This window comes from Hydractinia symbiolongicarpus, chromosome 9 (genome assembly GCF_029227915.1).
Source record: "Hydractinia symbiolongicarpus strain clone_291-10 chromosome 9, HSymV2.1, whole genome shotgun sequence".
Lineage (NCBI taxonomy): Eukaryota > Metazoa > Cnidaria > Hydrozoa > Anthoathecata > Hydractiniidae > Hydractinia > Hydractinia symbiolongicarpus.
In genome coordinates this window covers 23699332-23721699 of record NC_079883.1, presented here as the reverse complement: position 1 = coordinate 23721699, position 22368 = coordinate 23699332, and the positions used below count along the sequence as shown (strand labels likewise).

The 22368-nt window shown below is 32.5% G+C and overlaps 2 protein-coding genes across 2 annotated transcripts; one reads left to right on the top strand and one right to left on the bottom strand.

Moving 5' to 3' along the window:
* Positions 1-712: 712 nt before the first annotated feature.
* On the bottom strand, positions 713-22163 carry LOC130656396 (AP-5 complex subunit mu-1-like). Its single transcript, XM_057459244.1, has 14 exons — positions 22048-22163; positions 20859-20982; positions 10559-10654; positions 10123-10193; positions 9832-9904; positions 9507-9644; positions 8932-9012; positions 8661-8717; positions 8123-8395; positions 6923-7023; positions 4855-4940; positions 4442-4560; positions 3340-3436; positions 713-1583 (listed from the first exon to the last, which is right to left on the bottom strand). The coding sequence occupies exons 1-14, from the start codon at positions 22122-22124 to the stop codon at positions 1507-1509; spliced, it is 1470 nt and encodes a 489-aa protein (XP_057315227.1). The 5' UTR covers positions 22125-22163; the 3' UTR covers positions 713-1506.
* Positions 13018-14816, top strand: LOC130656397 (deacetylase Oant_2987-like). The gene is made up of 3 exons (XM_057459245.1): positions 13018-13260; positions 13581-13769; positions 13875-14816. The coding sequence occupies exons 1-3, from the start codon at positions 13038-13040 to the stop codon at positions 14636-14638; spliced, it is 1176 nt and encodes a 391-aa protein (XP_057315228.1). The 5' UTR covers positions 13018-13037; the 3' UTR covers positions 14639-14816.
* Positions 22164-22368: the final 205 nt, after the last annotated feature.

The window sequence follows — 22368 nt, the reverse complement described above, 5'->3', positions numbered from 1 at the left end:
AACACGAAGTATTTTTAAATTACCGTGTTGTGAATTTAGATAATCCTTGTGTCGTGGTTTATTGTGGAAATATCATATGAAGCTAGTAAAACAGTTTTCTTTTTAGCAAAAACTACGACATAAAACAGATGCTTGTAAACGCTTGTCTTTCGGGGGTCTTCCACAACATAGGCTAAAAGCCCACACTACACAGTGTCATTTAAAACTTCTATATCATCAGATTAATCTCTATCGTTTAACGTATAATGAAGTTTAGCGCAAACTGACTTTTATTTAGCACTTTTCATTTTCGCCTGATTTCTTATAACAATCACGACATGTTATAGCTGTCTAGATGTCTAGCTATATCATCGTTTGTTCGTTATATGGTAAGTTTCTGTTGTTTATATAACACGCTCTTCTGTTTCTGTAATTACCTTATTTTTACAAACTTTGGCGCGAAAAACATTTGGCGAAATTGGCAACTTAACTCAGAAATCGCCAAATATTAAAAAAGATCTGAGGATTGATACGCCCAGTGCAAGGATCACCAAATGATTTTTTTCTCTTTCCATTTCAGACGCTGTAAAACAACACTAAGTTCCTTAATTTTTAGGTACTATTTTATTTTAAAACACAAAATAGAAAACTACCGATTTCAAATTTGAACAAAGAGGTGGGGAGAAGGGGTCTCCCCCGACGTCGCTGCCTCTTAGATATGCAAGTAGCAATCTTCCAGCTTCAAACTTTCTTAGGTGTACAAGCGCTCCTAAAATCCTAAAAAAGTGCACGTTTTCATTGTGCTCCATCGACTCGTTACAATGCCCTGATATTGCACTTAAAAAGTACAAAGTTTCGTTTCAAGTATAGTATCAGTGCAACATATATTATTATAGTACATTCTCAGAAATTGGCTAACAATATAAATATATAAGAATAAAATACTATTCCACAAATAGGATGCGCTTATTTACCTTTAAAGACGGACATGCAAAGCAGACGTTAATTTCGGGAAGAATTTGTTATTTTTATGAAATTTTTAACAGAATGACATTCGTTAGCTTTAAAACAGCCGACGTAAAATTTAGAATTTTCGATGACACCCCTTTTGCTTTTAAAAAGGAAATGCTATATAATTCTTGTTATAAAAATCAGTTTATATTACAAAAATAGTACGTACAGCTCGAAAATTCTCATCTCTATATAAAGATCACAGCACTGTAACGAAGATACATCCAAAGTCTAACGGTACTTTCAGTACGCTACGACACAAAACAGCTAGACGTTGAATGCTGAATGCTGCATATTTCCTGGTTTGTTTAAGGTACACAGTAAGACATCTGTTTCCAACTGTCATGATACTGTTTCAACACTACAACATCCAAACACAAAGGACTGTGTGGCGTGCCAGCTTATTGAACTTTTAAAGTGTAGATTATCACAGGCGGGCTGCTACCTGTTGCCATAGTTCTAATTTTCTCAAGTTTTAATCGATCACTTTTATGGAATCCAGTGTTAACAGTGTGGCTAAGGCGAGAATGTTGTGTCGGTAACTTCCCCGTGTGAATTCCATACTTTGTATTCAACGCTCTTGAACTGTGAAGCTAAACGATATTTAAGAAGTAAACATATCTATTTAGTATTAATTTTCGCCTCTATGAACCATTTCGCAATTTTCGCAAATTTTTTGTTAAAGTTCGGAAATTATGTATTCGGGAAATATATGTATATAAAGACATCTTTGAAAAAAAAATACCCGTAAAATTTTTGTCATCATGCGTGAAAAATTACTAACTGTCAAATGTAACTCGATAAAAGTTTGTTTTGTTTACAAAATTTTAACGAAAGTATAGTATTTTAGGGCTTACTAGCAGACAGATCCTAGGTTGTTGTTGTATGAACTAGAGCCGGACAGTAGACTCTCTATAATTCGAACTCGCAGGGGTGGGGGAAGGCGTTCGAGTTACGGAGAGTTTTAATAGTAGAAAGTTTTTTTTCTTTCTTCTTTTCTTCCAGTTGACAATGTGTTCTTAGGGGCTTGGTTGGAACATTTGAGCAACATCCTTGACAGAGATAGGTTCCTCAAATTAATTTTATACGATTTATACGCCATTCGTCCCAAAGTAAATTAAGGGATTCTCTTATAAAAATCAACATTCGAATCTGTGCTTAAAGACATTCTACTCGGTATACGCGATAAACTTTATTAACGATGTTCGAAAAATAGAGAGAAAAAACGCCAAGGGACAGAAAAAATCGTTCGAAATACGGAGATGTTCGAATTAGAGAGGTTCGAATAATAGAAAGTGAATTATGAGAAATTCTTCTTAAGGTGGGCATACACGATGAAATATTTCTTTAGAAACATACGGAATTTTTCGTTCTTAACTTTTCTATCGTAATGTAATCTAAGAATTCAAACGCAAAAAAAGTTTACGATTTTTACCAACTGAACTGTTAATTTTTTTTTTCTTGAAAGAAACATTAAAGGAAACCGACGTCTGCCAAAAATTAAAGTCGCGCATGCCATTGTAAATAAAGCTATTTGTGGATTTCTATTTTTTGTGAGGACGGAAAGTGGCGAATATAGAACGCGAAACAAGGTAAGTTTTGGTTATTATTTTTTTTTTTTTACTTTTTGATAACATTTTTTAATTGATGACTTTTAGCGTGAATCGTGCATCTAGCCTACCGACCAGCTTTGCGAAAATTTTCCCGTTTACAGTATGACGCGGTAAAAAAATTGTGTTATTATTTGGTATGGAAAATGCCTGGCAACTTCCCGACGCAATTGAATAAGAAAATAGGCAAATGCAAAGAGAAATCTTAAATGATGACAATACCCCTATTGAATACAAGCAACTACCTTGTGTTTCGACATTTTTTTTACTTATCTCCAGCAACGATTCTTTTTAAGAGTACACATGTGCAATAGCGAAATAAAAAAAAATAAATAAATAAAATAATTAAGGACATGTTCGATTAATAGGAACTCGAACTATAGAGTGTACTGCAATTAAATCGTGTCCTATTTACACGGAAATTTTCAATTCATGGACGATGTTTTTATTTTAGGTAAATTGTGCTTACATGAACTCACTCCGTTCGGAACTATGTAAACATATATAAAGAATTAGACTAAAGACGGAAATAAAATAGGCCTGGTTTCTTCTCGACAAAATGATTAAATAAAGGAATGAGGAAGGACCAGATTTTTCTTCCCAACTCTTCTTAATGACTTTATTCTACTATAATGCAAAGCTGATTTTGGAAAATAAAATCTGTAATGAGCATAGTAAAGTCGATTGTCGTTATATTGGAATGTTTTAAAGACCTTAAAAAAATATATAAAATACTGACCCGATGAAACCTTGATCTTGCTATTAGGATAAAGTTCTACAGATTTCGAATCGAATTTAATTCCGCTGAAAGTGAAGTCATTTGTCTTCCAAACAAGCTAAACGAGATGAATAAAAAGCCTACAAAACTGCAATTTCAGACGTAATATATTACAAAAAAGGGATATTCGTTACATGCACTGTTCCTATAAAAGGCATATGCACTACGAAATTGCAAAAGTTCATATGTTTCGATTTGGTAACGAACATAGAACCTAGGTTCTTTAGATATTGATTAAAATCTTAAACAATACTAATTTTTAAGTGACGCCAGCATGCCCGTTTTACCCAATCATGTGGATTGTTTAATAATTCTGATCTCGCGAATCTGGCAGTAACGCATTTCGATGTTGTTTACCTGGCCTACACATCTGCAGAACAAAGCCATGCGTTTGAAGGTGAGTCATCTTGGCCACTTTAAAACCGGTCAATTTCAAAAATATTTTCAGGATTGTAGCTATCAAAGTACGTTAATCATTAAACTCCAATGACTCAGTGCGACCAAAAGGTTTACCCAAGGCTACATGGTAATGTGTTTAAAGTACTTATCAATGAAGCGAAGCCGGCAAATTTTCTGGTTAGCTGACGATGAGTCTTGTGTAGTACAAATCAGTCCTTACACGGGCGAAACATGCTTATCGAATTTATATTTATAACCATCATCTGACAGTTTGTTCGGGAAATCTATTAGTTTAAGAATGATTATAAGGATGTTTTTAAAAAGAGATTATGTTCACAAATGATACAAAACTACTACTAGCTAAAATAACTTTACTGCTAAGCAATGCCGCACTGCAAGCAAAGCATCAGTATGGTAGCAAAAGGAAATTTTAAAAGGTGGCAAAAATATTTTAAACTCATAAGTGATATGATAATTTTTTCAAATTTAATGGTAGACAGGCCAACGAAACAATGTGGAAAATAGCTATAGTAGCCTTAAATAATATCACCCGATCATCATCGAAATATAAAATGACTTTCCTACAAAAGGTGATTTTTATGACATTTTCCAAGCAGATTCGACGTATCATAATATAGTTTACTATTTGAAAAAAAGAACTCACTTCAATGTACGCATTCAATCCAACAAGAAGTTCATCATAGCGAACGTTTTCAGATAAGTGATCGAATGTTACTGTTGCTTCCAATGATATGTCGCGAGTTTTGCCGGGAAACTTCGAACCTATAAATTCAAAACAAATGGTATCAAAAATATACATGGACCTGGTGAAATAAACACAAGTATCAAAACAACGTGATAACATGTAAAGTCTAAGGAAGAAGCCAGAGCTAAACTAGCAATTTTCAAGCTACAATTTAGTTTCATAATTTCTCCGTTTAGCCTAAAAAATTTTTTCTTGCGTTACGAAAATAAGAACTGGACTTCTCCTCATTCTGTAATAGCAGCAGTGGTCAGGTTAATTTTTTCAGTTTCAAACCAACGAACAAAGAATTAAGAACTAGCAAACAAACTAACCAATAATCCATTTTACTGAAGATTTATCACTCGAGATGACCAAATTCATTGAAGAACTCACAGCTTTTACATTCAATATGGGTCCCCTAAATAATAGTACAAAATTATTATGTTTATAAATTAACATAAATTAGCATGAATAAAATCAAGATTTTAAAATCTTTTTTCTATACTTTTAAATTAACTGGACAGCATTAAGTTGTGTCTATAAATTACCATAAATTTGCATAAATTAAATCATAATTTCAAAATCTTTTTTCTATACTTCTTAATTAACTGGATGGCAGTAGCTTGTTTTTTAAGCGAGTAGAAGGCCCTAAAATATTTTTGGCTGACTTTCCTGAGCAGTTCTCGTGGAAATGCAGCAATTGTTTTCGCATACAAAAGTTTAGGGCAAAAAATTAAATGCATTAATTACTACGAATCGAAGTTATTTTCCGAGATAAATTATTAGGGCGCTCAGTCCCTTTGAGACTTTATAAAGTTCACGACAACACTTCAAATATTAAGTTTCCGACATAAAGATAAAAGACTAAAGTGTTTTGCGTGTAATTTAAAACACATGTCGAGACCGTAAAAGTAGAACGTATAATTTTTTTGGCATTATACGATGATTTCTGTTTTGTTATTTGAGCGGATAATAAGAGCTTACATGCCTACAAATTTCGTTACGTCTCTTAAAAAGTATGTTTTCCACTATAAAAATCCAACAAAGAATTTTTAAAACACAACGTGATAGCATATTTTAGGCAAAACTGTACAGAATAAGTGGATATAACTTTGATTACTTATTTACCAGTACTTTTGTCACTTAAACTTGCTTCGTCTTTCTGTATCTTAAGGATCTACCTGGTTCAGGTGAGTTCCTATAAAACGACTTCTGTCCATCTGTGCGTCCGTCCGTTATCAGCTTTGCTAAGAATTCGATCATTAGTGTTTTCTGATTTTTGCACAAATATAGAGAACAATAGACCCTTGGCGCATTTATGCGTAAAATGAGTAAAAACGGTCCAAAAATACTGTTTTTAGGACATTTCTCAGGATTGGATCATTAGTTTTTCTCATTTTTTTTTTCAAAATGACAGGAAATAATAGACCCTTGAATATGAGAAAGTCAATTTTTTAAAAATTTTTTATCGGATCAAAAATGGCAAAACGATAGAAAAAATATGTTTCAGGATTGGATCATAGTTGTTTTAATGTTTTGCACTAATTCGAAGGACAGTTGACCCTTAAATGTGACGAAGTCTGTTTATTTTTTAGAATTTTTATATCCGGCCTAATAATGACGGATTCGTGGGTAAAATGAGTTAAAACGGTTCAAAAATAAGGATTTTCAAAGTTTTCTGAGGATTAGATTATTTGTTTTTTATGTTATAAATCCAGGTAAATCCATTTAAGTTTCGCTTGCTCTTCATTGCGTTAAAACGAAAAACAAAATCACGAAAAAAGTTATATACCAAACTGCATTTATTTAACTTTTAAATAGTTTTTTTGCTTTACTTTCACGCAAATAGAGACTTCTTAGGGAATTTTGGGATTATAAAAATCATACTTAAGGACTTTAGTATCCTAATTAATGTACAAAACTCCTTATATGATCCATTCTATCTGGTTGATTGATTTCCGCGAGACAAGTAGGAATACAAAAAAAATATTAATATATTTTAAATATTATCATGTTATAAATATTAATATGACAAGTAATTTACGCAATATGTCTGACAGTTTAGAACAATAACAAAAATGGATGAAACCAACACACGCATAATTTGTAAACAAAACATAGTAGGAGATTATTATTTAAGGTTTTCTTAATTTTAGAGGCAGTGGTTTGGTGGTGGTCATTTTGTTTGTCCCTGGCTTATGTTCCGCTCTTAGTTGTAGAGTTAACATAATGGTTTCGGGCATGTTTAAGATGAAAACTGGTTGAAAAGACTTTACTATGATAATTATTCTTTATTTTAGAGAGAGAGAGAGGGAAAGAGAGAGGGAGAGAGAGAGAGAGAGGGTGGAGGCTAAAGGTTGTTAATCGTTGGTTAAATTAAAAAAAAAAAAATGCACTAGCCTGTTAAAAAATGGAATGTTTATTTCGAAATATTCGAAACCACTTTTCATGTTTTCTGATAGCTGCAGCTGAATCATAATACTTGCATTTCGTGAGTCAGCCTGTAAAAAACAACGCAGATTAAATACTAAACTAAACTATAAGCATACTTGCTACCTAGCTTTTAAAATCAAATCATGCTCAAGTGAGGGTTTTTTAATCAATGTTGATAAACTTAGTTTAACGAATTTCAACCTCAGAATATATGTTGTTGTGTATCAGAGTATTTTGGTGAAAAAATCTAATCTGTCAATTCCCCAAATTTCTTATAATTTTACCTTCCTAGTGGGAGAAAAACATCGTCGGGACTATGAAATTTCTTTTTACGCCACAGTCCAGTGAAATCTAGTGAGCTGTCAAACCTTAATGTCTTTAAAGTATTTTTTCATCAGTTTGAAAAGAGTACAGATCAGTGTAAATAATACATTCAAATGCAATTTGTTATCAACACAGTTCATTCTTTAAGTAGGAAATCGGAAAAAAGCATTTGTAAAAATAAATTTCTGCATCAGATTAAATGTCTTAAGTCAAGCCATAAAGTAAATAAAAAACTTCCGTACGTTAGACTGAGAAGCAAACATCCACGACGCATAAAAAAAGAAGATAAAATATACGTCATCGTCAGCAAAAATTTTTAAACCTTAAAAACCGTATATCCACACTGGACGACCCAATATAGGTCAATATTGTGGATATTTAAAAGCTTTTTTAAGACCCATTGATCCAGAGACGTGGTACCTATAGTAAGTAGGTAAGTAAGTAACGGGAAGTTTTAATGTCTTTGGTATTCAATCCTAATGGCTGGCTCTTCCTCACTCCGACTGTAATTATGTTATTTTACTGCTAGGGATACGTATATCGTTGCTTCAATCTCTTGTCTGTCAAAGAAACCGGTTAGTGGTCAGTAGAAGGCACCAAATGGGCTGACACCGCTGCATTTGGAACTCAAATCTGAAACATTATGATTACAAGCCGAATGCGCTACAACTACATCATCTCCGCAATAATAGGATTTGTTTTTGAGCTGTTAAAGGTTAACGAAACAAAAGGCAACAAAATAGTTTTAATTTCTTAATCTAGGGCAGTAAGATAGATATCGAAGACTTGTGGTTTTTAAAAAAAATTTTGCAAACACTCTCCTTTGTTGGTATAGTGATTTACCTTCATTTGATAGAATGCTTTTACAGGAAAATTAGACTCTCCTGCAACGTCTACTTTATAATAGCACAACTTGAACGCATCATATGGAGGGCAGAATCTCAACTTTCTATACTCATATTCGTTCTCATTTCTACGCTGATCACCCTTCACCGTTGTGATTGTCAACTCGTCAATCAATTGTACTGATGGGTGGTAAACCATTTGATTAAAAATACTACAGTCGAGAGGTGCCAGCAGAGAAATGCTCACTTCAGGAGATTCTTCCACATCCACCTTTAACAAATAGATTAACAAAATTATAAAAACATCATACTTGATGCATAGCAAAGGACGATTCGCAGTCGACAGAGTTTTAGCATATCATAGATTTTTACAACGGAATTTCCATTTTGCACAGGCTACTACAATAAACCTTTAATACGTATAATTAGGAAAAGTTACGAAAATAAAAATATTTGAATTGAAATTTCCACCACTTCAATGAATTCTCACGCAATATAGTTATACGAAATCCTCTGATGACAATAAAGTGACTTACCTTACAAACTATTGTGCCATATACTTCAAATATGTCTGCTATATCAGAGTTATCAAACTGAAAAAACAGTTAGTAAACGATGTGATCACATTAGGCATGATTCTCAACGTAACAAAATTGATACGGACAAATGTTGTTTGTTGTCTTGTGCGAAACGAAAAGTATTGGTCATTATAACTAAATGATTCTGAAATTATACACTTAATGTTTTTAGAATATTTGTGCAGTACTTTTGTAATTATTGTAACTCACAAAATTGAATGTTTCATACCTGCAACGCTCTGATGTCTTCAATAATCTCCAATTGAAGAGTTTGCTTGCCTTTAAAAGCAATAGGTCTCCAAGAAGGTGCCTGTTGTGAGAAAACAATAACAACAATAAAGATAAATACACACACACAACATTAAACATCAGAATATTGTGTAATCAGCCACTATGCAAAAAATAGTAAATTCACCAATAATGACCTTAACTTTTTCTTACCCCCATGGCAATGAAATCTTTTGTTAAAATATATAATATATGAGATTAAGCTTAGTGAAAAGAAAAAAATAAAGATTTGCAGAAAAAGTATCAAACAGAGGTAAAATTCCTCAGCGATAAATTTGGTAGATTAGCTTTTAAAAACAAGAAATATTAAAAGCCACCTGTCAGTAGAGTTTATCTGCAGGGCCTCATTTAAAAAGCATCCACATGTTTACTTTCTTCTTTGGAATTTGTTAGGTGATTCAGCTTTAAAGGGGTAGGTTTTTAGGTAGGATGCCTGTCTGTACTGTACTATCTGTATGCTATGCTAGCTACATACAGGGAAATAGTGAAAAACTGGTTTAAACATGATATATATACCTTTAGTTTAGGTAAAGCAGCTCCATCTGCAGTAGCACTAATTGCAAGTACTGTGTTCACATCAAGTTCTGATGGTAAACCAAATGGAAAGCCTATGCTCACATATTTATTCAACAAAGGAATCTTATCTTTCAAATTCTAAATAATAAATAAAAAAAAGGATATTTTGGCTTTGTAAAGTATTCACCCCCAAAACAACTACCACAGATAACAATGTGAAGTCGAGTCTGGACAAATTTCACACCATAAGGAAACACATATTTTCTAAATAAGCCAATTAGGATTGCCCAAATCACTCTTTGTCGTCAATGACAACCTTACTTACAGTGCCAGTCTTGTATGGCCCCACCAATGCTGCCATGTTTTCCAACATTTCATATGCAAGAACAATACCTGGGCTACAAATAAAAAATTTATTCATTTGTATATCATTAATTCCTATCCTTTCCATAGTTTTTTAGATATATAGGAAAAAAGTGTGTTATATATTGCATAAATACGGAATAAAATATGAATAATTAAGAATAATTAAGTTCCAACTTTATTAATATAAGAAAATCTGCATTATGCTCCCACTATTGCGAAATAATTATTTAAAAACTAAACAAATCTTTACCTGTCTATGACATAATTTTCCAGCGAGTTTTCTGTTGCTTCAAATACAACACAAGAATAAACAAGACCACCCTATCCAAAATTAAACAAGGTTATAATAACCTACTTTATAATTGCCCCCGCCCCCTCCCTCCACTCTCAACATATAATTGACTCATGATGAAGCTATAGGCGTGGCATAGCTACCTTCTCTATGCTGCTTTAATCCTCTTGAGCTTATAGTAACAACTCTTTAAAATTGTGGCTTCTACTGCAATTTCTGTAAATGATACTGGAATAGAAAATGTTGAATTGGCTATTCCCCAAAATAATAATATCAAACCCCAACAAACATTAGATTCACCGTGGAAAAGCTTGGAACCAGATTTACATATGAATTTGATGTAGCCATATTTGAAGTACAATGATGATAGTTGAGGTAATAATTTTTTACATACCCTTTTGAAGGCGATAACAGGAAATAAGGCACCATCCAGTAAATTATAGATGGGTGATATCTTTTGTAGAGAGCATGCATCGAATTCAACCCGAAACTAAAGGAAAACAAGATGCAGGGGCTGCATAAACTATCTCGCATGTCAACGTCAATTACACATCACTGCAACAATATATTTTTAATTTATTAACGGGGTCATTTCACAAAACCTAAAAATTGATTTACAGCTGTTCCTGGCGTAAGGGAAATGCTGCATGGCTATGATACTTTTTATATTTATCTATCAGACACTTTGCATATGAAATTTGTAGGTACCTCTAAGAATCTTTGACCATTTCTTGAAAATACTGCTTAAAAATTCTTATGAAATCCTATTATAATGCGGAGATTCGTTAGGATTATACACAACTTTATTTTAATGAGGGGAATCATTACGCAGGAAAAAATTCTGAAAAACTTTGTACTTTGCATCAATAAATCATTCTGCTTTAATTCGCCAGCCGTCGAATCGGTTAATGATTAATATAAAAGTCGTCAAATTAAATATTTGTACCCCTAGGATATTAAAACTTCCCGTTACTTACTTACTCTCTTACTTACTAATATGAACCCAGAGGTTGTGGGTTGAAATCCACCCGAAGGCAGTTTTTCTAAAAAAAAAAATTGCATACGAAAAGCTTTTTGATGACGTTTCAATTGACCATTATTGACCAATGCTATCCTTGTAGGCGAAATAGTAAAAACAAAACATTTTAAATCAATACTACAGTAGCGTTATAGGTTCCAACCCTAACCGTCTAGTGGTAACGTAAGTACGTAGAGTTTTAACACTAGGTCGATTTACTTGGATCATTATTATTTCCTCATGCAGCAGCATTTATTATATCTGATATGATGGGGTAGTACTGCATATTTGTGTACAGTTTTAAATGCATACACTGCATAAAATATAAGCTAAAGAAACTGTACAATAAATAATTATCCTTAACGTTGTTTTTTTTTTTTTCTGGGCAACATTTTTCATGATTTAAAACAATGTGGTATATTAAAGGGACTATATATATTGTCAAAACAACTTCTGTTTCGTTCAAAAATCTTGGTTTGTTTGTTCTTTCTCTGAAATGTTTTTATGTTCCCTCAAATTCGCATTTATTTTGATATGGCCATACCTCATTGTATTATTTACTAACGCCATATTTTATTCTTTTATATTATACTATATTCTATTTATTTCCTAACTTTCCTCCCCTTCTTAAAACACTAAAGTACTTTTTTACATGTCTAGCATAGGTTGATTACTAGCATACAATACAATTAAGCATATACCTATTACAAATTTCATTTCATTTTGTACGTATTTCACTTCATTTCATACATTTTCACTTCATTTCATGCATATTTAACTTTATTTCATGCATATTTCACTTCATTTCATACATATTTCACTTCATTTCATGCATATTTCACTTCATTTCATACATATTTCACTTCATTTTAAACAAACATACTTTATTTCATATATATATTTCACTTCATTTCATACATATTTCACTTCATTTTAAACAAACATACTTTATTTCATATATATATTTCACTTCATTTCATACATATTTCACTTCATTTCATGCATATTTCACTTCATTTCATACATATTTCACTTCATTTTAAACAAACATACTTTATTTCATATATATATTTCACTTCATTTCATACATATTTCACTTCATTTTAAACAAACATACTTTATTTCATATATATATTTTACTTCATTTCATACATATTTCACTTCATTTCATGCATATTTCACTTCATTTCATACATATTTCACTTCATTTTAAACAAACATACTTTATTTCATATATATATTTCACTTCATTTCATACATATTTCACTTCATTTCATGCATATTTCACTTCATTTTATACATATTTCACTTCATTTTAAACAAACATACTTTATTTCATATATATATTTCACTTCATTTCATACATATTTCACTTCATTTCACTTCATTTTATACATATTTCACTTTATACATATTTCACTTTACTTTAAACAAGCATACTTTATTTCATACAGATATTACTTTCTAACTTTTTGTAGCACCAGAACATCTTTAGTTTTTAAACAGATATGAACTCTATCCTCACAATCAGAATTCACAAGGACAATTTTACCAGAAACTGATCTAGTTTGTTGATCATAAAAAGGTCAAAATATCGTAAATCTAATAATAGCATTTAAAAAAAAAAACATCCAAATGTGTCGTATAAACAGCCTAATTAGACACACTGTCTACATAACATGACACCCACATAATGAATGTAGAATAAATATTATTGTTAAGATGTAACATGAATCTTGAAACATCGATTTATTTACGTAAGCTATTTTAGTTAAGCTGTTAACAACAGAACAGCAAAAATACACAGGCTGTTACTTTAAAAACTTGAATATAAAAAAATACTCTATTCGTTAGAATGAGTCAAACATTGATCAAAGGAGCTTATGTCATTGATCCAGCTGCAGGTGTTGAGGGCGTGAGGGACATTTTAATTGAGAAAAATATAATTAAACAAGTAAAAGATAATATAACATTATTAAACAATGAGGATGTTCAAATTTATGATGGAGAAGGACTGATCGCATGTCCTGGTTTGATAGATGCCCATGTGCATTGTTTTAAGTATGCGACACAACTTGGTATGTATTCTGCTGTTTGCAATTTTAAATAAACAAAAGTCATTGATTCTGTACTGTACATAAAATGTACACAAAATTATTTAAGTGAATAATGTAGCCTTTCTGATTCAAAATTGTCATGATGGAAATTGTCGATATATGAAATGCTATTTTTCTACCTATCAGCATTTGTGTGAGCAAAAGGCTGGTAAGAATAACATAAAAACAAGGTAATTTTAAGAAGGCAGCAAGTTCACAATGTAATGTGTAGCAACTAAAAAAAATTAATATACATCACAGCCACATTAATAAAAACAATGTCTGTCTAACTGTCTATCTAGGAATCGACGTGGACAAGAGGTGTTTACTAAAAGGAACAACAAGTGTCATTGATGCAGGAAGTGCTGGCGCTGCTAACTTTTTAGGACTGAAAAAATTTATTATTGAAAAATCCAAAACACGAGTAAAAGCATTACTGCATATCGCAAATCATGGCTTAACTTCTGCTGGCTGTGCTAGCATTGAAACAGGTATGTCTATTACTATGGGGTAATTGCTATGGTTGATTTTGTTTATACTTGTTTACTCTTTTTTAAACAGATCCTGCTAAACCTACATGTATTTCTTTTATCTAGGAGGAGAATGTGACTCACTTAACCAAGTTAATGTAGACCAATGTGTCTCTTGCATTAACACATTCCCAGATGATATCATTGGAATAAAAGTAAGACTAAGCGAGAGTGTATGTGGAGATGGAAAAAATGAATTGGAAGCTTATAAACGAGCACTTGATGTGAGTAAGTTGACTGGAAAACCACTTATGACCCATCATGCATTCTCATCAGTACCCACTCATGCGAATCATGCAGAGAATATTTTGGGTTGTCCTGACAGTTTGAATATGGGAGACATCTATACCCATATGTATCATAGCTACATAAACAAGAATAGAGAGGTCAATGCAAGTTTTGTTGCAGCACGGAATCGTGGTGTTCTATTTGATGTTGGACATGGGATGGGTGGGTTTCACTGGGAAAATGCCGAAATATGTTCTAAATATAACTTCTGGCCAGACACAATCAGTACCGACCTTCACACGTTAAGCTGTTATGATGGTCCAGCTTATGATCTTACCACAGTTATGTCTAAATTTTTGCACTTGGGAATGCCATTAGTAAAAATTATTGAAGCAGTTACAATAACACCTGCAAAAATAATGAAAATGGCGAACGTGATTGGATCGTTAGAAGAAGGTAAAGAGGCAGATGTTACTTTACTAAAGATTAGTGAGAAAAGCTACGCTATGGAAGATTGCCATAATAATACAAGGGAAATAAAAAAAAGAATAAAAGCCATTTATGTGTGGAAAGCAGGGATAAAATATGACTGTGAAACATGATAGAAGACTTATCATAACCTTATACTGTTCCTACATACTGCGTTGTATCATTAGTATTTAGGAAAACTATTTCTATTTGAATTGAGTTTAACAACCTTTATTCTAAAATAAATAACTGTTCCGAGTAATTCTCAGGTTTATGAAATGTAAAAAATGACAAAAAAAATTGTGTTAACATGTTTTATATTTAAAAGTTATTTTATTTTAAAATAGAAACATTAGATTAGAAATGTTGGGACACTTCATATTTAAAGCAAGATGCAGGCGCTATTACAAATGCACAACTATATGAAAAATCGACAATTCGACAAAATTTTACAATTTCTGCTAACAAAAATACAGCCTATGGTCTTAAACGGCATTTAGTTGACAAAAAATTACCATTTTTATGTCACTATTATGTTCAGCATACTTTTTTTGTTAAGTGTTCCAAATTTTGTCGAAAATAAAGTAGTTTTAATTTTTGGACCAATTTTGGCCTTAAATGACATTTAGGTGACAAAATATCAAAATTTTTATGTCATCATGTTCAGCATACTTTATTTGTTAACTGTGCCAAACAAATACCAATTTTGGCCTGAAACGTCATTAAGATTCTCCATCCTGGCTTCCGCCTTTCTCGATAGAGACAATATGAGATTTTATAGCAGGCATCGTTTCCTGGGCCCAGATTTATCGCGGTGTATTAACATACTAGGTATCTGAGATTTCATAAACTCTGTTTTAACTTAAATTATTTATATTTTATTCTAAGATTCCTTCAGAAAACTGTTTTACAATGGTTCTGTTATAATGTTTAGCAAATGTTTTAGTTTGTCCATCCAGCTTCCCTGCAAATTTCGCTCACAGTTATACCTTTACTTATGCTTTCGATGTCAAAGCGGCTCTTGTACTATGTGGAGAAAATATGTTAGTATCTATACCAGCTTTTTTCAAACAAAATTTTACCTATCTTCCTATTTTAGTCGTCGTCACCAGTTTATGTGGTGGATACGGACTGATAAATTGCGCTACGAAAACACCTCTAAGGCCAAACGTTCTCAGTAGATAGTGACGTAAGCTGGACAAAACACACAAATTTTCATTCTCATATTTGTTGAATTCTAACGGTGCCACATGGAAACCAGGTCTTGTTGACTTGGTTATTTTTGGACGCACATTGTACAACAGGTGTCTGTCATGTGTATAAAGCAAATATCCAAATAAGAAATTGTTTGGTCTCTTTGACCGCTAAGTAAACAGATTAGAATCACAAGTCTCTCAGTCAACTGTAATGTTAATTTATCACAAGGTCCTAAAGTGTCCAAATAAATAAGTACTTCTTTAGCGTCAAAAGTAAATGCATACTGTGGGAAAGAAGGTCTTTCTCGAAAGATCCCCCTCATTACTCTTTTTATAATAGGGTGTTTTCCTGATTTTGCCATGTTTACAGCAGAATATTCATTCGTTGCATTATTCATCAAATATACAAGATACTCTGCAACTGTATTTACAGTTGCGTAAAAGGGATCCAAGTCCCTTTCATTACAGTGCCGAATGAATCGTTCAATGCACGATGCGTATTGTTTTTGTGTTCCATCACTCCATCCTTTGATGACATCAACAACCTCCTCTGAAAAATTTCGCATTCCGAGGGATTTCCTGACAGCTTGCATGCTAGTAATTTCATTTTTGGGAGCAATGGGTGCGTTTCCTGTGGCTGCGAAGGTAAATTTAACAGCTTTTGATACCAATTGTTGCAGATAAAAGGCACATCTATATGCTTACGAATTATTACTGAAAACTATACTTGATTGGGCCAATTGCATAAAAGCATTTACTTTTAATGCCTCCGGATCTGGTCCGTAAGAAACAAAAGGTTTTAATTGGTAATTTATGCGACTTGCAAATAAGTCAATTTTAGGCTTGCATGACAATGTTTCACATACCTTTTTAAATGTGTTTTTATTTAGCATCCATTCCTTTTTGTCTATACCTCTCCTTAATTCCATATCAGCCTCCGCATTCTCCTTGCCAGGATTGTAAAAAACAGTTAACCAATTTTTGTTATCTATTGCTCAGTTCCAAATTTGTGTCACTACCTTATTAAACTCCCACAAATGTGAGGTTCCCATTTTGTTAACACTGTGCACTGCTGTTGTATTGTCCGACAAGATTAGAATATGTTTTTCTCATTTATTATTGAATAACGCCTTTAAGCCAAATAGTATTGCCTTAAGTTTGAGAACATTTTATGTAGTTCTTTTTCTGACTCAGTCCAGACGCTCTTTTATGTTAAACTACAGCTCCCCAGCCTGAGTTGCTCGCATCTGTCTCAAGTTTAAAATCTGGGTTTTTAGCATTATTTGTTTTGAAGAATTTATAATATTATCTCTCAACCAGACGAGTTCATTAATGCCCATGTGCGAAAGAGTCATTTTTACATCAAAATTTCCCTTGTTTAGTATTAAGTGATGACATTTGTCCCTCTCCAGGCATCTATAATGCAGTGGTCCAAAAACCACTCCAGGGAAAGATGATGTATTTTTCCTATTACCGATGCCAAATGTCTAATTCTGTACATGGGTTTTTCTATTAAGGTTAGACACAACTCTTTAAGTTTCTGTTTTTTATCCACAGTCAATTTTACTGTCATTTTTGTCGAATCAATTTCAAAACCTAAGTACACCATTTTTTGTGTTGGAACAAACTGAGATTTTTCTGGATATATTACAAATCTTAAGTTGTCAAGTACACTTGCAGTTTCTATCACATTGTTTAGACAGTCTTAAAAATTTTCTCCTGTGTTGAAGATGTCATCAATGTGACCTGCAAGGATGTGATCCAAGTGTCGTAAGTAAGCTAGTGGAGGTTAAACAGAGAAATTTATATAGGTATTCTTTGTAAAGAAATTTGAAATATTTTTGGTGTTTTAGATTAATGGGCACACTGTAATAAGCATCTTTAATATCTAGTTGTTATTTATAAAACATCCTGGTGTCACCAGGTTTAGTACACTAGATATAGTTTCCATTTTAAAATGCACCGAATTCAAATTTTCATTGAGAGATTTTAAGTTCAGGATTATTCTAAACGACGTTTCATCCTTTTTACTGAGAAAGATAGGGGAGATAAACTCCCCAGGTTCATGTTTGGTTAGCTCAATAATTTTTTTGTCTAAGAGTTTCTGAATCTCCTGGGTTAAAAAATTTTCTTCCACTTTAGAAAAATTTGTTTCTCTTAATTTCTCTTGAGGTTCTATCAATTCCTCCTCAAGGATTATGCCTGACACAGTCTGTAGGATAGTGTCGTCAGATGTTAAGCTTTCTCAATTTTTAAGATGATTTTTGATATTGCCTTAAATTCTCTCACTTTTACGGATAAAAGGTTTTTTACCAAATTTAAGTTCACCTGTAACTCAGTATTGGTTGACGAGGCCTTCACTTTTCGTATTTCCTCCTGAAGGTTTGATTGGGTGGTCTGGTTTGTTGCTGATTTCGCCCCAAAAAATGATTTTGGTCGTTTTTTCTTTTCGGACGATATGGTTCTTTGGAGGTTCTCTCCAAGTCATTCCATCTGCCCATCGTTAAAGGTTTTTGCACATTTTTGTGACTTGGGCGTCCTGTCAAGCATCTTTACAGCTTTTGTCCAATCATCTCCGAAAAGCTTTTCCCCAGGTTCCGTTTGGTTCTGATATTCTTGTGTAAGGTGGCCTTTATATTTGACCGTAGTTTGGCTGACAATTTGTCGTGTGCGTGGCCCAATAACATAACACCTTCAAGGATCGGTGAGATTATTTCTGCAGGTTCCATGACCCTGCTGTCTTTGTCAGACTGCAGTACTGCATCAGCCAGTTTTGCCAGATAGTTGACGTTTTTGTCAGTGTTGTCTGAATTTCTGCCAGTTCTGAATCTACCCTTCTGTGAAAGGGCGTAAAACTATTCATTTTGTAAACCTTTTTGTTAAGCAACGGCTTAACAAAGGGTTGTGCAATTTTTGGACATAGCATATTTTTTGAAAACCACTTTTCGAGCTTTACTGTTCTGGGAATGATGCTTCCGGTATTTCGACACTCTTTCTGCCAAACTTTCGTTTATTGGCGGGGTCTCAGTCTTAGCAAACGGCTGGTCAAGTTTCCAGAACGGGTTTTCTTTCAGATCATTTGTGTTTTCCAACTTCTGTTTTTTGTTGGGTCGTAACATCTTGTCCCAAGTTCTTTTCAACATCTTCTGATGTGATATTTGGTCCTGGTGTCCTTTTAGAGGCTTGGGACATCGTCACCAATATGGCATCTTCAGATGGTTCTTTCCAGGGTTTTCTTATGGATGATACTCCTTATGATCCCATAAGGGTCTCAATCATTCCTTTCATCTCTCCCAACAACTCAGTTTTGAGAGAGGTCATAACATGTTTTATGGAGCGGATGAGATCCATTTGTTGTTGTTGATTAGTGGCTGTTCAGCCAACACGTGTATTCCTTCCATAATTAAGGTTAGGGAATTTGCTTTTTTACTGAAATAATAATCAAAATATGTTACTTAATATGCGATCTGAAATAAACACAGCAGAGGTCTGGAATCGAGCGCAGCCCTCTCATGTTGTCTTTATCGAGGAAGCCGGAAGCCGGGATGGAAAATAATCAACAAAAAACAACATGTAAAAAAAAATTACTGCCATTGTTGAGCAATCTTTTAAAGTAAAATATTCTTAGATTTTTGCGTCATTTTAGCTGTTTTGTTTCGAATTTCACTAATTTTTAATATAATTCATCAGTCCTGAGGCAAGAAACATATGTTCACATTTTGTCACTCAAATCGTAATAACAAATGGTCACTATATGAAAAAAATAATGGTCGTTGCAATAACATTTTTAGTAAGTTTTAGGAGGAAGCAATATTTTCAGTCCAAATTTTATGTTATTTAAGAGATTTTAGGAGGTGTGGCTCTGTGCTTATACCACCTAAAAATACTAAAACGTTAAAACACCTCATCTTCAGTTAAACTGCCAAAAAACTACATGTGACTCCCTTATTTTCATCACAACCTGTATATAAAAACACCTTTACGACATGCTACTTATTGCTAATTTTTTTGCTGTTTTGGTCATATAAGTGTATAAAAACATTTGTTTGTGCACAGTTCACCATATATAATAACATCATATCATATATATTATAAGAGTAACAAAAATAAAGAAGTCAAGATTTTTTTTTCTCCAATTTTTTTAGCCTTAAATTCAGAAAAAAGCTTTAATTGTTATTCTTATAATATTTGTGACTTTACGTATTTTGTAAAATTTCAAACCAATCATTTTAAGCAAAATAATTTTTTTTTTTTTAAAAAATGTAAACTGGACGAACTAAACTTTATTATTACGTAGAGATTGAAATTGAAGGCAAAAATGGTGAATTTTTTGCCTCATTAGGAGTTTACAGTTTTTTTTTTAAAAAAAATGTAAACTGGAAGTAAACTTTATTATTACGTAGAGATTGAAATTGAAGGCAAAAATGGTGAATTTTCTGCCTCATTAGAGTTTACAGCCTCCTGTATATAATGCCTACATGTCTTAAACAACCAGTAATTATAGTTTTCGTTATAGCATGTGTTGGAATATATCAGCATCTAGCCACAAAATATATAGATGGTTTAATGTTTAAAATGTTGGAGTGAGTTTATACATTCAAATTGTTAGTGTATTCATACAAAAAATAGTTAAAACATTTCTACACATTAATACAGCTTGAAGTGCTGAGTGGTGGTTTGAATGAATTTTGTTGTGTGCAAACAAACTTCTACCACTGAAACATTTTTTTTATCAGTGGGCAGCAAATAAAATAAAATTGAACCTAGAAATAATAGTCTGCCATGCCACTAGCTTTATATCATGCCATGTCAATGTCACGTCTTGTTTTTTTGTTCTTTTTCGGTGATATTTTGATGAATCATGCACAGTTCGAGCATTTTTAATTAATTACATGTGGTTATGCAGTATTGAATCTACAATTTAGTTATAAAATATAAATGGTTCAGAACCATTGTAATGTATGCCCTGTAGTTTTTTATAAAGTTACAACGGTCAAAAAATCATTTCTAAAAACAATATCCATGACAGTATTTTCATTAAACAAAAAACATACATATTAATATGGCAGTTGGCAAACTAGTTATTGCAAGTTTTGACAATCCAGAGACTGGATTGCACTTCCTATATAAGGTAAAACTAACAGATTAATTATGCTACCTCATTGTCCTCTCTGTAGAGGTCAAGTTCTTTGACAATTAATTCCGCAAAATTAATTGGAATACCATTGTACTTTTCATCTCCAAAGTATTTGCGACATTTCTTCTCTATTACAGGAAATGATCTTAAAAAATAACACATTATATCAAATATATCTTTGAAAAGGCATAAATACTCAATATGTTCAAGCAGTTAATATTTACGAAAATCAGTTTTTTTAACATCCCCAACACAGAATAGCAACTGTGTAACAACAACACAGAGGTATTGTTTGGGCGTTTTTTAAATATTCACTTCAAAATATTTTATAGTTACTTTCCCAATTTTTAATATTACTTCAGCATTTCTTTACTTCCCCATTTGATTTGATGCTCTTTTTATTTTTTCTTGTTGCCATTTTACTTTAGTATTTTTAGTTTGAGTAAAGGGAATTCAACAGTTTGGAAGAAAAAGAAATGGAAACACTTCAGTTGATGTCAATATGAATATCACATTGTTATCATGTCCATTTTACCCTGTATTAGTAATGGTATTAATAATTTCATGTTGTAGTTGAAATCGAAGACTTAATATATACACAATGCAAAAAACAAATACACCTTTTTTAAACATACATGCTGGAAGCATAACTGTGACCGAAAAGTCTCAAACTTGTATAATAAGTATTATGTCAGAATATTATTTGACACCTGTTAAACATTTCCTGTTAAGCACTGTCATCTTAGCATGGCCATTAGGAACAAATATTGTTTATAAACATTCGAAAAAACAACACATTAAAAAACCTTTAGACTCTAGAAAGAACTTTCAAGCATCCAAAAAATATTTTAAGACAAAGCGAAAAATTTAAAAGTTCAGCCCTGAAATATCCCCAAAGAGAAAAGATAACTTTCATAATAAACTGAAAGGAAAATGTTGAAAATTCTGAACATAAATAATAAAACCCCAATGGTAACCAAGCAAGTCTCAAAAAAGAGATGTGGCATTACAATTGCATATTATTTTTTTTGATAAATTTATTGTCAAATAGTTAAAAAATATCTTAAGCTGTAAAAAAGGCTAATCAAATCATTCACACACACATATTCACCCGCTTATTCTAAATGCATATCCTATTGCAATAGAAACTAGCAGATTTAATACATGCCAATTTGGAAAGAATTTCATTATAAAGTAATAAGAAACTAACCTTTTAAATAGCACGTTAGACGAAAGCTTTTTATCCACAATTTTGACTTCGATAACATAAACAGCCCGAAATGCCATAGCTTTATTTAGTCATATCTAGATGTTAAAGCAATTGAAGTTGAATAATATAGATTAATTCAAATAGTACAGAAAACTTTCTAACCATTAGAAGCAATTTGTTAAAAGAAAAATAACAATTGACAAAATATTTATGATGTCAATATGAACTGTATAATTTTTATCTTTGCAAACAGAGGACATTGGTTTTCGAGATTTTTAAGGGAGACATCACAGTCACTATCACCACAGTGGCATTGAGGGC

What these genes read in the sequence shown, in the direction of transcription:
- LOC130656396 (XM_057459244.1), bottom strand. Translation starts at nt 22,124, where the DNA reads ATGGCATTTCGGGCTGTTTATGTTATCGAAGTCAAAATTGTGGATAAA. An exon ending in AAGCATTCTATCAAATGAAG is followed by an intron (nt 7,024 to 8,122) that starts GTAAATCACTAT and finishes TGTTTTTTACAG; the next exon opens with GCTGACTCACGAAATGCAAG. An exon ending in TTCAGTAAAATGGATTATTG is followed by an intron (nt 4,561 to 4,854) that starts GTTAGTTTGTTT and finishes TTGAATTTATAG; the next exon opens with GTTCGAAGTTTCCCGGCAAA.
- LOC130656397 (XM_057459245.1), top strand. Translation starts at nt 13,038, where the DNA reads ATGAGTCAAACATTGATCAAAGGAGCTTATGTCATTGATCCAGCTGCA. An exon ending in TAAGTATGCGACACAACTTG is followed by an intron (nt 13,261 to 13,580) that starts GTATGTATTCTG and finishes CTGTCTATCTAG; the next exon opens with GAATCGACGTGGACAAGAGG. An exon ending in CTGTGCTAGCATTGAAACAG is followed by an intron (nt 13,770 to 13,874) that starts GTATGTCTATTA and finishes TCTTTTATCTAG; the next exon opens with GAGGAGAATGTGACTCACTT.